This window comes from Diospyros lotus, chromosome 9 (assembly GCF_014633365.1).
Source record: "Diospyros lotus cultivar Yz01 chromosome 9, ASM1463336v1, whole genome shotgun sequence".
In the NCBI taxonomy this organism is placed as follows: Eukaryota; Viridiplantae; Streptophyta; class Magnoliopsida; order Ericales; family Ebenaceae; genus Diospyros; species Diospyros lotus.
This window is the reverse complement of record NC_068346.1, coordinates 7,421,176-7,433,818: the sequence shown is the minus strand read 5'-3', so window position 1 is coordinate 7,433,818 and position 12,643 is coordinate 7,421,176. Positions and strand designations below refer to the sequence as shown.

At 35.8% G+C, this 12,643-nt stretch overlaps 1 protein-coding gene across 1 annotated transcript; it reads left to right on the top strand.

The window, feature by feature from the left end:
- Positions 1-962: 962 nt before the first annotated feature.
- LOC127810313 (microtubule-associated protein 70-2-like) lies at positions 963-8,292 on the top strand. The gene is made up of 11 exons (XM_052349717.1): positions 963-1,599; positions 1,683-1,768; positions 3,131-3,196; positions 3,281-3,451; positions 3,561-3,731; positions 3,829-3,984; positions 4,100-4,246; positions 4,394-4,465; positions 4,555-5,094; positions 5,175-5,362; positions 7,730-8,292. The coding sequence occupies exons 1-11, from the start codon at positions 1,332-1,334 to the stop codon at positions 7,767-7,769; spliced, it is 1,905 nt and encodes a 634-aa protein (XP_052205677.1). The 5' UTR covers positions 963-1,331; the 3' UTR covers positions 7,770-8,292.
- Positions 8,293-12,643: the final 4,351 nt, after the last annotated feature.

The window sequence follows — 12,643 nt, the reverse complement described above, 5'->3', positions numbered from 1 at the left end:
TAATGTAATAAGGAAAATACCACCAATCACAAATATACATAAAATACCACCAATCACAAATATTTATGTATGTATGTTGACTTAGACTAATAATATCACTTCACGTGATTTTAACTAACGATTTGATAAATTTACATTACTTAAAACACTAAGAAATGATGGACATATTGATAATAACAAAATAATACTAAAAAAAGATAGTTCAAAAAAAAAAAAAAGAATCAGGATAGAGTGGTTGGAGTGCAATTTTGTTCACCCCCTTTAACGGGGCTGAATATCACCCTCACTATTTTTGTGAGGGTGAAGAGCAACAGAACGGCACGCCACCCAAAATAGAGTGTCATTCTGTTGTTCTTTACCCTCACAAAAGCTATGTGGGTGATGTTCACTCCGTTAAAGAGGTAAACAAAATTGCACTAGGGTGGTTGGGTCTTGTATTTTTATTTTAGATAGAAATATATATCTTATAATTCTCTTATTTTTTTGAAAATTTGTAGTTAAGCCAATCATATATCTGAAATAGTAGAATTCAAGAAACCAAAATTAATAAGAAACCAATTTATTTTTATTATTCATAGATAAACGATTTGATTAACAAAAGAAACCAATTGTTTGAAAAATTGTAAAATTATGAGAAACTTCTTATGTCTTGTCATCATAGAAAAATCATAGCTACTTTCTTGACTTTATGTAACGAAAGAAAGATTTTCTATTTCCATGCAAGGCGAAGCCCCGATATGATATGATTGAACGATTTCTCCATGCTTTCAGCAATACTGCTATTAATGTAAATTACTTGTCCTTTCGAGCAAATTCAGGGACAAGGCAGGCTATGTTCTTGCCAGGAAGGGCATGCCTGCGCTACAGTGCGCCGCATGCGCAGTGCGCACGCGGGGCACCTTAGTCAAATCCCTCAAGGCGCAGCAATCGCAGTGGAGCGTATTGTTTACTAGTACACACACACACACACAGTCTCGCTCTCTGCTCAACAGCAAGGCGTCTTGCTTAACGGAGCATTTTATAATTGACAGTGAACAGCTTGCTAACACGCGCACTCTCTCTATCTCTGGTATATCACATTTCTAGAGAGATAAAGGCTTGGAATCTTGATTCAGATTTAAACGGGAAGCAGGCATTCTAGAGTGAGAAAGGTGTGTGTAGATACAGACACTGTAGAGAGAGAAAGCGAGGACATAAAGAAATTCAAACTTTACGCATATATATCTGTGTGTGCGCGCGACTGTATTGGTGATTTCAAAGCCCAGAGAGATTTGATTGGCGATAAGGTCGGGCCGGTGTTTGATGCGAGATAAGGAGTGGTAGATCTCGCGATGGCGGAGGTTTCCGGCGACGGAGGGGAGATGTCACCGGCGGCGGAGGTGAGCTACGCAGAGTACGGCGGCAATGTGAGGAGCGAGGCCGTGGCTGCGGCTACGCCGTCGCCGTCGTTGACGGTGTCGGGATCGTTCAAGGAGTGGAAGAGTTCGCGGAGGCGAGCGCCGCTGAGGCCGAGTTTGGATGCGGATGAGTTCTTAAATCTTCTGCACGGCTCGGATCCGGTGAAGCTTGAGCTCAATCGGTTGGAGAATGAAGTCAGGGGTGAGAATACGAGTTTGATCCGGTAGTTTGCGGCGTGGTTTTGGATGGATTTGGTGTTTGATTTTTGGTGTTCGTTTGTGCAGATAAGGATCGGGAACTGGGGGAAGCGCATGCGGAGATCAAGGCGTTGAGATTGTCGGAACGACTTAGAGAGAAGGCAGTTGAAGAGGTATTTTATCTCTTTCCCAAACGTTCTGGTTTCATTAGTTTGCAGGATTGCTATGTCAGTCTGAGTTTAGTATTTGCATTTCAGATAATTCAATTCCCTATATCCTTCGTTGTAGAAAAGGAATTCTTTTAGAAAAGTATTAAAATGGTGTGCTTCGTAGAGTAGGGTAGCCTCAACTTATCTGAACTGGGCAACTTCAGAATCTCACAACTTTTCTTGGTTATGGGTTTTAGATGCCTTATATCGCCTCCCCTAGATTAGCTAATCAAGTTTTGAATGTAATTCTAACTTGTGGGACAACAGACAACAGCAGACCTTCTAGTGTTCGTTCGTTTAAAACTTCTCTTGAACTTTCATTATCGTTGTCTGTAGTCTATTTTGTGTAAGGCTACATTCACGTCAGTGTTGTTTTCTTTCTATGGTATGCTGGTCACCATTAGTGATTAAAGCATGATTGATGCTGTTGACCAACTTAACTCATGTTCTCTCTTTCAGTTTTCATGGCTAATCTATTAGTACTTGCACTCTCCTGATGATTGTTTCGACCATTATTCAATGCATTATGATGTTGATGGGATTTTCCTAGCAATACTGTAATTGATATCTCTTATCTAGGTGGAAAATAGAGGATTTAAGTGCTGTCAATGTCTCATACTAAGGGGATTGTTTGGCCTCCATTCACACCAACAACTCAGAGTGCTATTTTAAGTCACCTCTCAGATCTCCATGAGGTTTTTGGTTGGGGGGAGGGGCAGCGTTTACCCGTTGCATGATACCTTGCAAATCTTTAAATATTAGCAGTTAGCATGTAGACAACGGGCACTTCTTTCTGCTAACTATTGGTTCCTTTGAATCAGCCACTGGTTACTAAAGTAATTCTTATGAAATTCTATTATTTCATCTTTACTTACTGTGTAGTTCACTCATTTGCTATCATGTATTATCTAGGTCTATTCTGAGGTGCTTTGCCTAAATGTCTGGTACTTCTCCATCTAATGATCTACTTCTATGTGTTAAAGAAAAAGATAAATGTCTGCTAATTTTTGGTTTCTCTGTATTCCTTGGAATAACAATCAGGGTAGCTTTTTTAACATTATCTTTTGACTAATTAGGCATAATTTACATAAATATATGTGCATACTTCTTCTGGGTCCTATTACTTGCTAATGCTCTAAATGATAAAGCGAAGCAACTACTAGATGTTTATGGCTGTCACTACTTGTGTGCATACTTATTTCTGTGTGAGACCATTTATAGTTATTTGTCTTGTGTTATTTTTTTTCTCCTTCTTTTGAACATCTTCCAAATGTCTAGTACGCTAATCAAATGCATGGTCGTTTTATCTGGTTTTCCATATTTTAGCTCACCGAAGAGTTGACAAAGGTGGAGGAGAAACTCAAGTTAATGGAGTCTCTTCTAGAAAGCAAAGTATTTCAACAACTTCTTTTCAGATTAATATATATTCTTCCTTTCTTTTGACTGCTGTATTTGATAAGTATGTATTTCTTGCAGAATCTCGAGATTAAAAAAATCAATGATGAAAAGAAAGCCTCCATGGCAGCTCAATTTGCTGCAGAAGCCACTCTTCGTAGGGTTCATGCGGCCCAAAAAGATGATGATATGCCTCCAATTGAAGCCATTCTAGCACCACTGGAGGCTGAACTCAAACTTGCTCGTCAGGAGGTATTTTAATGCTCTTTTAATCATTATTCATATTTGACTGAGTTCATGTGGCAGAGCACTGAAATTTCTTGCTGTTTTTGAAATTGATTGTGAATCTTGTTTCTTTCAGATTGCAAAACTGCAGGATGATAACAAGGCTCTTGATCGCCTCACCAAATCAAAAGAAGCTGCTTTACTTGAAGCTGAGAGGACTGTCCAGGTTGCTTTAGCAAAGGCTTCCATGGTGGATGATCTCCAGAATAAGAACCAAGAGTTGATGAAACAGATAGAAATTTGCCAAGTATGTTGATGAGATTATTTTTATTTTCAGATCAACAAAATCTAAAGCTTATGGATGTGGACATGGATATATAGTCTAATGGAATCTGTGTAATCAGGAAGAAAATAAGATATTGGATAAATTGCATCGCCAAAAGGTTGCTGAGGTTGAGAAGCTTACCCAAACTGTACGTGAGCTTGAAGAGGCTGTATTGGCTGGTGGTGCTGCTGCAAATGCTGTGAGGGATTACCAACGCAAAGTTCAGGAGATGAATGTATATCAAATATATAGAACTTGGGATTCAATTCAATTGTTTCCTATGCAAATATTCTTCCAATGAAATTCTATAATAAACCTCAAAGTTAGATTTATTTGGTTCTGTATTTCAGGAGGAGAGGAAAACTCTTGACAGAGAGTTGGCCCGAGCAAAAGTGACGGCAAACAGGGTAGCAACTGTGGTGGCTAATGAATGGAAAGATGCCAATGATAAAGTGATGCCAGTAAAGCAATGGCTTGAAGAAAGAAGGTTTTTGCAGGTAATTGATGGTTCCTAATCAATTATTACATTGGGCTTTTTAATTATTTCTGGCTTCCGAATTTTGTGTTCCCTTATGTGGTAGAACACATAAATGTGGGTTCTCCAATCTTAATTGTTGCTAAATATAACCAACACGCTGTGACAGGGAGATATGCAGCAACTACGAGACAAGCTTGCTATATCTGAAAGAACTGCAAAATCTGAAGCGCAGTTGAAAGTAATAGTCTGGTTTACAATAATATAGTTTAACCTCTGTTTAACATTGTAGTTTGGCTTTGAAATGGCCCCTCTTTTTGAATTTTCTAGGAAAAATACCATCTGAGACTCAAAGTACTAGAAGAGAGCTTGAGATCATCAAATAGTAACAGCCGCAGCACCTCAGAGGGAAGAAGCATAAGCAATGGCCCTTCACGTCGCCAATCTTTAGGTGGAGCTGATAACATTTCTAAATTGACCTCCAATGGTTTTTTGCCCAGGAGATCTCCATCATTTCAGTTCAGATCTACCCTGTCTTCTGGCTCCAGTTCAGTGTTGAAGCATGCAAAAGGGACATCAAAGTCATTTGATGGTGGCACTAGGTCATTAGACAGGGGTAAAATCCTCTTAAATGGAACAGGTCCAAGTTTAAACTTGAGCCAGTCTTGTGAGGGAATGAAGGAACCTGAAGGTAATATTAATACCTGTGAAGGAAATCCAGAAGAAAAACCCAATGACTTCCTGGCAGCAGATACAGAAGATACTGTTCCAGCGGTTTTGTACGATTTACTTCAAAAAGAAGTGATTTCTTTGAGGAAAGCTGGCCATGAAAAAGATCAGAGCCTCAAAGACAAGGGTGACGCAATAGAGGTTCATTTTTTCCCTGATGTTTTTGTGATTCTGCTTTGCATAGTTTTAGTTAAAGTAGGGTAGTTATTCTTGTTCTCCAGATGTTGGCAAAGAAGGTTGATACTTTAACTAAGGCAATGGAGGTTGAGGCCAAGAAGATGAGGAGGGAGGTAGCTGCCATGGAGAAGGAGGTTGCTGCCATGCGGGTGGAAAAGGAACATGAAAATCGAGCCAAGCGGTTTGTGAATGCTAAGGGTTCTGTAAACAGTTCACAGACACTTCCTGGAAGGTGTGCCTAACCTTCTTCCCATAATATGCATGTATACAGAAACATCTTCTTGAACATAACCATATTATATTGCTTATTCCATTTAGTTTTTTTATTCTTGTATTGCTATATTCTAATTATACTTTCTTTTAAGACTATTTTATATTCTGCTCTTGGCATTCTATTGCAAACTTGATTAATTAAATGAGAAACACAGGATTTTTTTCACATTTTGAAAAGTTTGATGGCTACAAAAAGTAAGATATTTTTCTTCCAGGCTGATTCCCTTAGGTGCATCTGAGCTTCCATTTGAGTCATTTTCAGTTCGCAGTTAGGTATTTATGTTTGTTAAATTATCATTAATGTGCATGAGAGGTATCTCCTTCTAATTACTTATTAAAAGGTGGAAAAAAGAGATATCCACCTTTGTGTTTCCTAGGTTTCTCACGTTTGCCTCTAATTTGGGTAGGTAAAAGAAGATTACCAGTTCAAGTAGCAAAGCACTACTAAAGTTTTTGGCTTGTTTCAAGTATATTTCTTTATCATCATTGTCTCCACAAAAAGTTTTAAGATTGTATGCATCAGTATTGACTGCCTAGTTGCTAGCTACTAATCTATGACAAACCGATGCTTATAGTTGACATGAAGGCTCTGGCTCTCTTAGAAAAAGCTACCAACACAATAGTATAGTGTCATGAAAAACTAAACAAGCAAGTAAGTTTATGTTCTTTTTGGTGGTAGCGGGTGGGTTGGATGAGGGATGTGCCATGTGCTTAGTTTGTGTTGGTAAGAACTTCACTCCTGTCCCTTGGATAACTAGACAAGGACTGATGCAATTTTCTCTTTTGATTATATGCAATGCCATTATGAGTGACTAGAAGAGAGTTAAGCAAAAGTTTTGGAAAATAATGTGGATGTAGAAACAAACAAGACAAAAGGCCATTGAAGAATGCACCCTACATATACCCAAATATCCTAACCGTGAAATCAAATTTTACTGTGGCAAAAATTAATGTGTTTTCAGTTTCTCACAGCATGGAGATTCTGCTGGCTTTGTGCTGTAGTGAAAAGAATTCTCATCTTTTGTTAGGGAGGGAGGGCAAGGGGCAAGGAGGAAAAGTTCCCTTTTAGGCAACGAGCCAATTTGTTTTTTCTTTACTCAAATTACATCTTCAAATCTTGTGTAAATATGATTATTTAACATGTATGTGTACTAAAAAAAAACTTGTACGAAAAGGCATCAAGAATGGATGCTTCCCATATATCAAACAGATGAAATCTTGACAACCTTACTTAAAAAAAAATAAAAATCTTGACAACCTTCAGCTTCCAAACCAAAAAGAGAACAAAGGCCTTTACCCTTAAAAAAACACAATAAGATAAAATTTCTTAAAAGTTAAGAGAATCAACACAATATGAACTGATCAATTTTTATGTTGAATCACTTTGTTGCCTCTCATCCTACTTTCTTTCATGGACATCTAAACAAATGAAGGACAAGATATTGTCCTGCCCTGAAGAATACCCTTTCAATCTCATATACCTTGTCTTCCATCTTATTTTCCCTTCTTGGGTCACTTTCTTCCTAGTTGTAAGGTTTGTTTTCTCCCGTGTCTTGCACTTCCTGTACCATTCATATCTTGGGAAAATACAATTTTTGTTTCAAGTTTTCTGATTATTGAGTGAGGGTATCAGCATGAAGTTAGATTTCTTTGCATGTCCTGAAATTTTGAGGAAGTAACTAAGCTAATATTGCCTGGAGATTTTGGCAACCTGCTGCAAACTTGCTGACTTGCTTGAGGTTGCAAATTGTGGAACTGGAAGATTCATGAAATTATGTCACTTTGCACACAATTGAATTCTAACGAGATAGACAAATGTTTGGGACTGGGGGAGATCTGTACACATAACTAGTACTGCACAATCAATAACAAGTTCTCAGATGCTGCAATTTTAACATATGGAGGCCATAATGCAAATATAGAATAGTTATCAATATCCATATGCATTTTTGAACTGTTTTAAAGAGAGTAAGCCTCCTGGTCATTGACTCAGGCATGGAGGCCCCAAGTTTTTTTCGGTTAGGTATCTCATGGAGCCTCCAGTTAGAGCTAGTAAAGCCGTGAGAAACAAGCCTCTTGTGCTACTGGTTCCCATATGCACCTGCCTATTTTGGATTATATTCTTTCTACCATGTTTAAAGCGTTTTTTCCTGTTTGGTCTTAGAGTTTTGGTTATGAATGTTGCTTTCATGATTTTTAACATTCAAAGTTGGGATTCTAGTCCCAAGACACTATTGACTGCTACCTGTATCCGTTACTTATTTGATGTGGTTGGTATTTTCCCTCGAACTCTTTAAAAAACCGTTTCATTACTTCATATTCACAGAAATATAGCACGGGGCGGGTTAACACGCAGCACCCAATAGCAAGAAGCCCCAATTTGCAGCAGTAAGAGTAATTTGGGTCAGGCTTTCTTCGCGTCTCCTTGTTTTCCTAATGCCATTGATCTTTACGTTCACCACCGCATGCTTTCGGGCAGAGGTGAGAAACTCACGAAAGGGAAGAGAACCAGTGGGAAGTTGTTGGTATGCTTCTAACTTAGACTGTGTTATATATCCTTCTGCGCTTTGAGAATAGTAAGGAGGATATCCAAAGTTGTCTAACCTTTTGGCAGATTTGTTGTTTTTTTTTTTTTTCCAGTGGGCCGTAATTTGTGTGGTGGTTGTATAGGGTTTAGCTTGTTCTCTCAACCTCTTCCTCTCATCTCCAGCCGCTATATATTTGTAATATGATGCAGCTAGTGTTTTGTGTGTCATTTGTTCAGGCTTGTCAATATTCTTGTAATCAGATTAAACAAAAAGATGAGAGTTTCCATGATTTTATATTCTTCTATTCCTCTATGATATTTTTGAGAAAATATTCAATGTGACATGATATCATATCATCCTCCATCTTATTCTTATTGATTATTGCGATATCACAATCGGACCATTTATATTACTATAGTATTTGGACTGGTTTACTGGTATGAGAGCTACATTCAATACTTTGGATACTTTATTGTTGGTACTTGGTACTGGCAGTTTTAAGCTGGCACTTGCTTGGATGCCACTTTTGGGTTTGTGTTGTGTGTCAGATAGGGTTGTTCTCATCACGTGAATGCACGTGCTGTTGTAAGTTTGGCTTTGAAGTAAGATAGATATGGTGGGAGGGAACGGAATGGATTGGAATATAAAAAAGGAAACTGTAAAAGAGAAAAAGAGACGAAGGTAGTTTGGTTCTTGGATGGACTGGCTCTGGCTGGGGTTGGGAAGCATTGGGACTTGAAATTAAAGTAGGGATGTCAGACTCTTCTGACACGTGGAACTAATCCTCTGAATTGGTCTCCTTTCTGTCAGCACTTGTTTTATTAATAATAATAATATATATATATTCTAAATAAATACTAGAAATCCGTCCTTTTTCTTAATTTATTCATTATTTTCTTCTTTGGAACTTCTATTCTTTTGATTGCTTCCTGTTGTGGATCCGTCTCTAGCCTCAATTCTTCAGTCCCTCCAGCGAAACTTTATCATAGAGAACAAGGCACGAGTTAGGTACCTTACCTTATTATTAGCTGTGGAGGGAGGGAACATTATGGTCAGATCTAGCTATCTATACAATTATTTTAACTTATTCGGGTTGGTTGTGAGCCTTACAACTGAACATTGTTTATGTTTTATTTTGGTGGTGGAATGAAAAATGAATTTTATTTGTTAGAGAGAGAGAGAATTGCGAGTGTGATTTTGTTCACCTCTTTAATGGGGTGACCATCACCCTCAAAATCGGTAAAATAATAACGGAACGGCCTCAAAATCATTGAAGGTGATGGTCACCCTGTTAAAAGAGGTGAACAAAATCGCACTCGAGAATTACAGGAGAATTGTCGAAATAGAAATAGATGATGGAACTTCATTTTGTGTATTGTTGATGTTAATTTTCATATTTTAATTTTAAATTTTAAATATATTTTTGACCTAACATAATTGTATATTTTTATTAAAACTAAAAGAGCATTAACGGTATTTGTCGTTTAATATCCCTTTATTTTAATCCATTTTCGTTGGGAAAAATTATTTTACATTACTTTTTCATATCTTATTCTTCTGAAATGAGCAAAAAATATTTTTATATTTAATTTTACATGTTTTTATTCTATTCTATTATATTCTATTCCAAGGAAAGAAAAATAAGTGGACTGGAGAGTTGGGCTTTACTTTCAGGGTAAATTACACATGCCGCCCCTGCAGTTCTGTTAAAAAGCACAAAATCCCCTTGGTTATCATAAATAACAACAATTTGTCTTAAATTTATGAGCCGTCATAAAACTGCACTGTGTTTGAATTTCCTAATTCTTACCTTTATTTAACTCCCATAGTTTTGTTGCTCTTATTATTATTATTATTATTATTATTATTATTATTATTATTATTATTATTATTATTATTATTATTATTATTATTATTATCAATACATATTTTTATGTTTTTATTATTATCGTTTCTTAAAATATTTGGTGTTTACAAATTTTAACCTTCACTCTAATTAAATTAATATAATTGTTATTCAGCATGTTCAGAGACTTTGAACATTTTTGATGTTGAGATAAATTCTAACTTTGGTATTGACGTTTTTATCAAATTTTATATTATAAAAAGATAATATTTTTATGGGTATATTTTTATAAATATACACTATTAAAATTATGTGTAGGCAATATTTTTAAAAAAATTATATAATTAAGTATATAACCTAACTAATTTTTAACATATCTTATCTTATATCTATTCTGCCTAATTTAATTATATTACTTAACTTAAAAATCCATTATAAAATTAGTGTTACTTATTATTATTATCCAAAAAACACTATTAATTGACACGATCCATGAATATTAGTATAATTACTTGTGATGTTAAAATTACAAATATTGAAAAATTGAATTGACTAAAATCCTTAAACTCTCAAGTGAGTCTCAAGAGTCATGTTGTCTAGTTTGTATCGCGTAAGTCCCTTAGAAATCAGTGAAGTAAGTCAAGTGTTAAAGCGACAATTAGTTAGGGTGCATTTGATAGGCATGGAAAATGAGGGTGGAATTCGAATTTCATCTAAATTCCAGAAAATTCTATCAAACAGATTTTCAATTTCATGGAATTCGAATTCCATCTTAGTTCAAAAAGTACAAATTTTTCTTGAAATGAAGGAATTGGAATTCCTAGGGGTTGGGGTGAGAATTAGAATTCCATGAAATTGGAATTCCATCCTTATTTTCCATCTCTATCAAACGCACCCTTAGTCAATTGTGTCTTCCAATAGTAACCTAATATATTTGGGAGAAATGGGGATCAAATAGGTAATAATTTATCCGCTTAAATATATTGTATTGTCAGCCCTTTATGTTTATAAATAAGAGGACAGAGAGTACTCGTATGAGGCATGATTAACGAATGCAATATTGTATGAAAGGAAATGTTAGATCTTGATAGTTCTTTGAAATCTCAAGGTAATCAATTTGTACTCATGGAAATGCTTGTGGTATTGATTCATTTAAATCAAAGAAGACTGCTCTTAGAGGATTTAAAGGCTGGATGTAAGGTCACCTTAAGGGATGATTTGAACTAGGATGAACTTGGTATTCTCTCCTGTGGTTTGGTTTATATTTTCTGTACATTTTAATTATGTTATTGTTGTTTTTGTTTTTTCTATCTAATCAATCCACGCGTGTGTGTTTCCTATCTTAAATAAGTACGTTTCAGTGTTTCTAGGTTAACAACTTGGTTTCAGAGAATGGGTAAATAGATCAAGAAAGTTAAGAATCTTTAAGATTAGAGTCATATCATAGTCACAATAATGACTTCAACTGCATCTGCCACTAGATACGATATAGGGAAATTCGATGGACATAATGACTTTGGGTTATGGAAGATGAAAATAAGGGCTTTGTTAGTGAATCTAGGATTGGAAGAAGCACTAGAAGGGGAAACAAAAATGCTTGCCTCATATTTCGCAGAAAAGAAGAAAGAAATTGGTAAGAAATCCTTTAACACATGAATATTAAGTCTAGGTGATAAGGTGCCGTGAAAAGTCTAAATAATGAAGACTATAGCATAACTTTGGCTTAAGTTATAGAGTCTATATATGACCAAATCGTTGTCTGGTATGTTGTATCTAAAAGCTAAGTTTTTCACATTTAAAATGAATAAAGGGTAGAGGCTGAAAGATCACATAGATGACTTTAATAAACTATGTTTTGACCTAGAAAATATTGAAGTCAAATATAATGATGAAGATAAAGCCTTAATACTAGTGTATTCCTTACCAAAATTGTATAAAACTTTTATGGATATCTTGAAACATGGTAGGGACACCCTATCCTTAGATGATATAATAGGAGCCCTAAAATCAAAAAAGTTGCAACATAGGCTAGAAGGAAATGACATTACTAGAGATGTTCTTTCTGTTAAGTCAAGACCAGATAAGAGAAACTGTAACGCTCCATTTTTCGACCGCGTTAAAACTCAAGACAATTCTGGAATAATAATTTTTTTTTCTTAAAACTATTGCTAATTCATATCACTCATCATATATATCCCAAAATCTCCATACATTTATCTCAAAAGAGAATTATTATAAACATTAAATGCGGAAGCTAGAATCGAACTTAATATCTTAACATTAATCATAAATCAGTTCTTACATCATCATTAACCTTAGGGTTATACATTATCATTCCTTAAAATGTTCAGAATTCAAAATAGCAGAACTTAAATGCATGATCTACATAATATACATTCAACTTATCATACAACTCATCATGCACTTTGCTAAGTGTCATTTCATGCCTCATTCATTCTCGTTTATGCTACAATCTCCATCTTGAACGTTTAAATATTCTAGGGGCAAAACCTAAGTTAGATGATGAATCATCTAAGTAAGGGTACAAAACATTTAATGCTCATGTATGTATTCAATACATATAACATCATAACTCTTATGTTTGGGTCGACTGAACCTTAAGATTACCCGACATTTTTACAGTCTCCTTGCCAAACCGGGGTGTATGGGCGCACCGTTGGCAAAGCAACGGTGCCAGTACCTAATTCCAAACCCATGCAACGTATGACCGTAAATCTCATCATGCTCATATGCATATTTCATAAATCAAAACATGTAAATGCAATCTACATGACATACTCACATCAAGGCATGCCAATATGATAAGATCATTTACATAAAATCAAATTTTGGGGTCGAACAACTT

Excerpts from the sequence above, each read along its gene's own strand:
- LOC127810313 (XM_052349717.1), top strand. The coding sequence starts at position 1,332 with ATGGCGGAGGTTTCCGGCGACGGAGGGGAGATGTCACCGGCGGCGGAG. Across the intron at positions 1,769-3,130 it reads GAGAGAAGGCAGTTGAAGAG|CTCACCGAAGAGTTGACAAA; the intron begins GTATTTTATCTC and ends TCCATATTTTAG. Across the intron at positions 4,466-4,554 it reads AATCTGAAGCGCAGTTGAAA|GAAAAATACCATCTGAGACT; the intron begins GTAATAGTCTGG and ends TGAATTTTCTAG.